General features: G+C 46.2%; 1 protein-coding gene across 2 annotated transcripts in view; it reads left to right on the forward strand.

Moving 5' to 3' along the window:
• The window catches only part of APTX (aprataxin), a 10,760-nt gene that overhangs the window by 8,358 nt on the left and 1,386 nt on the right, over positions 1-1,016 (forward strand). For both annotated transcript variants that reach the window (XM_009328938.1, XM_009328939.1), the window contains exon 6: positions 531-757. In XM_009328938.1, coding sequence (XP_009327213.1) covers positions 531-757 — 227 coding nt within the window. The remainder of the gene's footprint in view (positions 1-530; positions 758-1,016) is intronic.

A 1,016-nucleotide genomic window follows, 5' to 3' on the forward strand; every position in this document is an offset into this window, starting at 1 on the left:
CATTCCTGCGTGCTCTGTATTGAGCACAGTGCCATGATTTTTGTTTCAGTGACCGCAAAGCTTGAATGTAGCCTGATGGAAGCAGAGTTTCCTAGACCTCACTGGTATCTGAGTCCAGGTGATTTTCAAGAGAGTTGATATCCACCTGTAGCAATGGTTAACTTAACTGCTAGGTGAGAATAGAAGGCTTTTTCCTTAAAGTAAATAAAGAGGGATGCTGGAACATCTCTCTGTAGCTGCCTGGTGCACGGTATGGAAGAGGGCGCATATCCTCGACCAACTTAGTTCCACCAAAAGTCCTCCTTGAAGTGGAATTCTCTGCTGCTTGATATTTCTCCCCATCTAGTAATCTTTCCTGGCTTTTTTCCTTGCAGTCCCAGTTGGACTAGCAACACATATGTGTGCTTAGGGACTTCTGCAACCACAATGGGACATGCAGATGGGTAACATCTCAAAATCCACTAAATATAGTCCTTATATGAATAAGATATTTAACTTTCAGTCAATAATCTAGTTATTTGTTTTTCAAGGTCTACAAAGATGAAAAGACTGTAGTCATTAAGGATAAATATCCCAAAGCACGTTACCACTGGCTTATCTTACCATGGGACCCCATTTCAAGCCTGAAGTCAGTCACCAGGGACCATCTTGAGCTCCTGGAACATATGCATGCAGTTGGGCAAAAAATGATCGAACGGTGCCCTGCCAGAGAGAGTCTGGAGTTCAGACTGGGTTACCATGCTATCCCCAGTATGAGGTAAGACCTAGATGAGTCATCAGTTGGAGACCCTGTTCTTCCGGTTATACAGATTTGGGGCGAAATCTGTAATGTGATCTGGCACTGCTAAAGAACAACGTATCCTCCTAAACACTACGGACAGTTTGGTGTCCAAGTCCCTTGGGTGCAGCTGTGCACGCGCTGCTGCGTACATGCCGGTGGGCTAGGCAGGTGTCGTGGGTCAGGTGGGAAATGCCTGTGGGGTTCCCCTAGCAGAGGTCTGTAGCTGGGGCTACAG

Source organism: Pygoscelis adeliae, unplaced genomic scaffold, assembly GCF_000699105.1.
Source record: "Pygoscelis adeliae isolate BGI_AS28 unplaced genomic scaffold, ASM69910v1 Scaffold127, whole genome shotgun sequence".
NCBI classification, from domain to species: Eukaryota; Metazoa; Chordata; class Aves; order Sphenisciformes; family Spheniscidae; genus Pygoscelis; species Pygoscelis adeliae.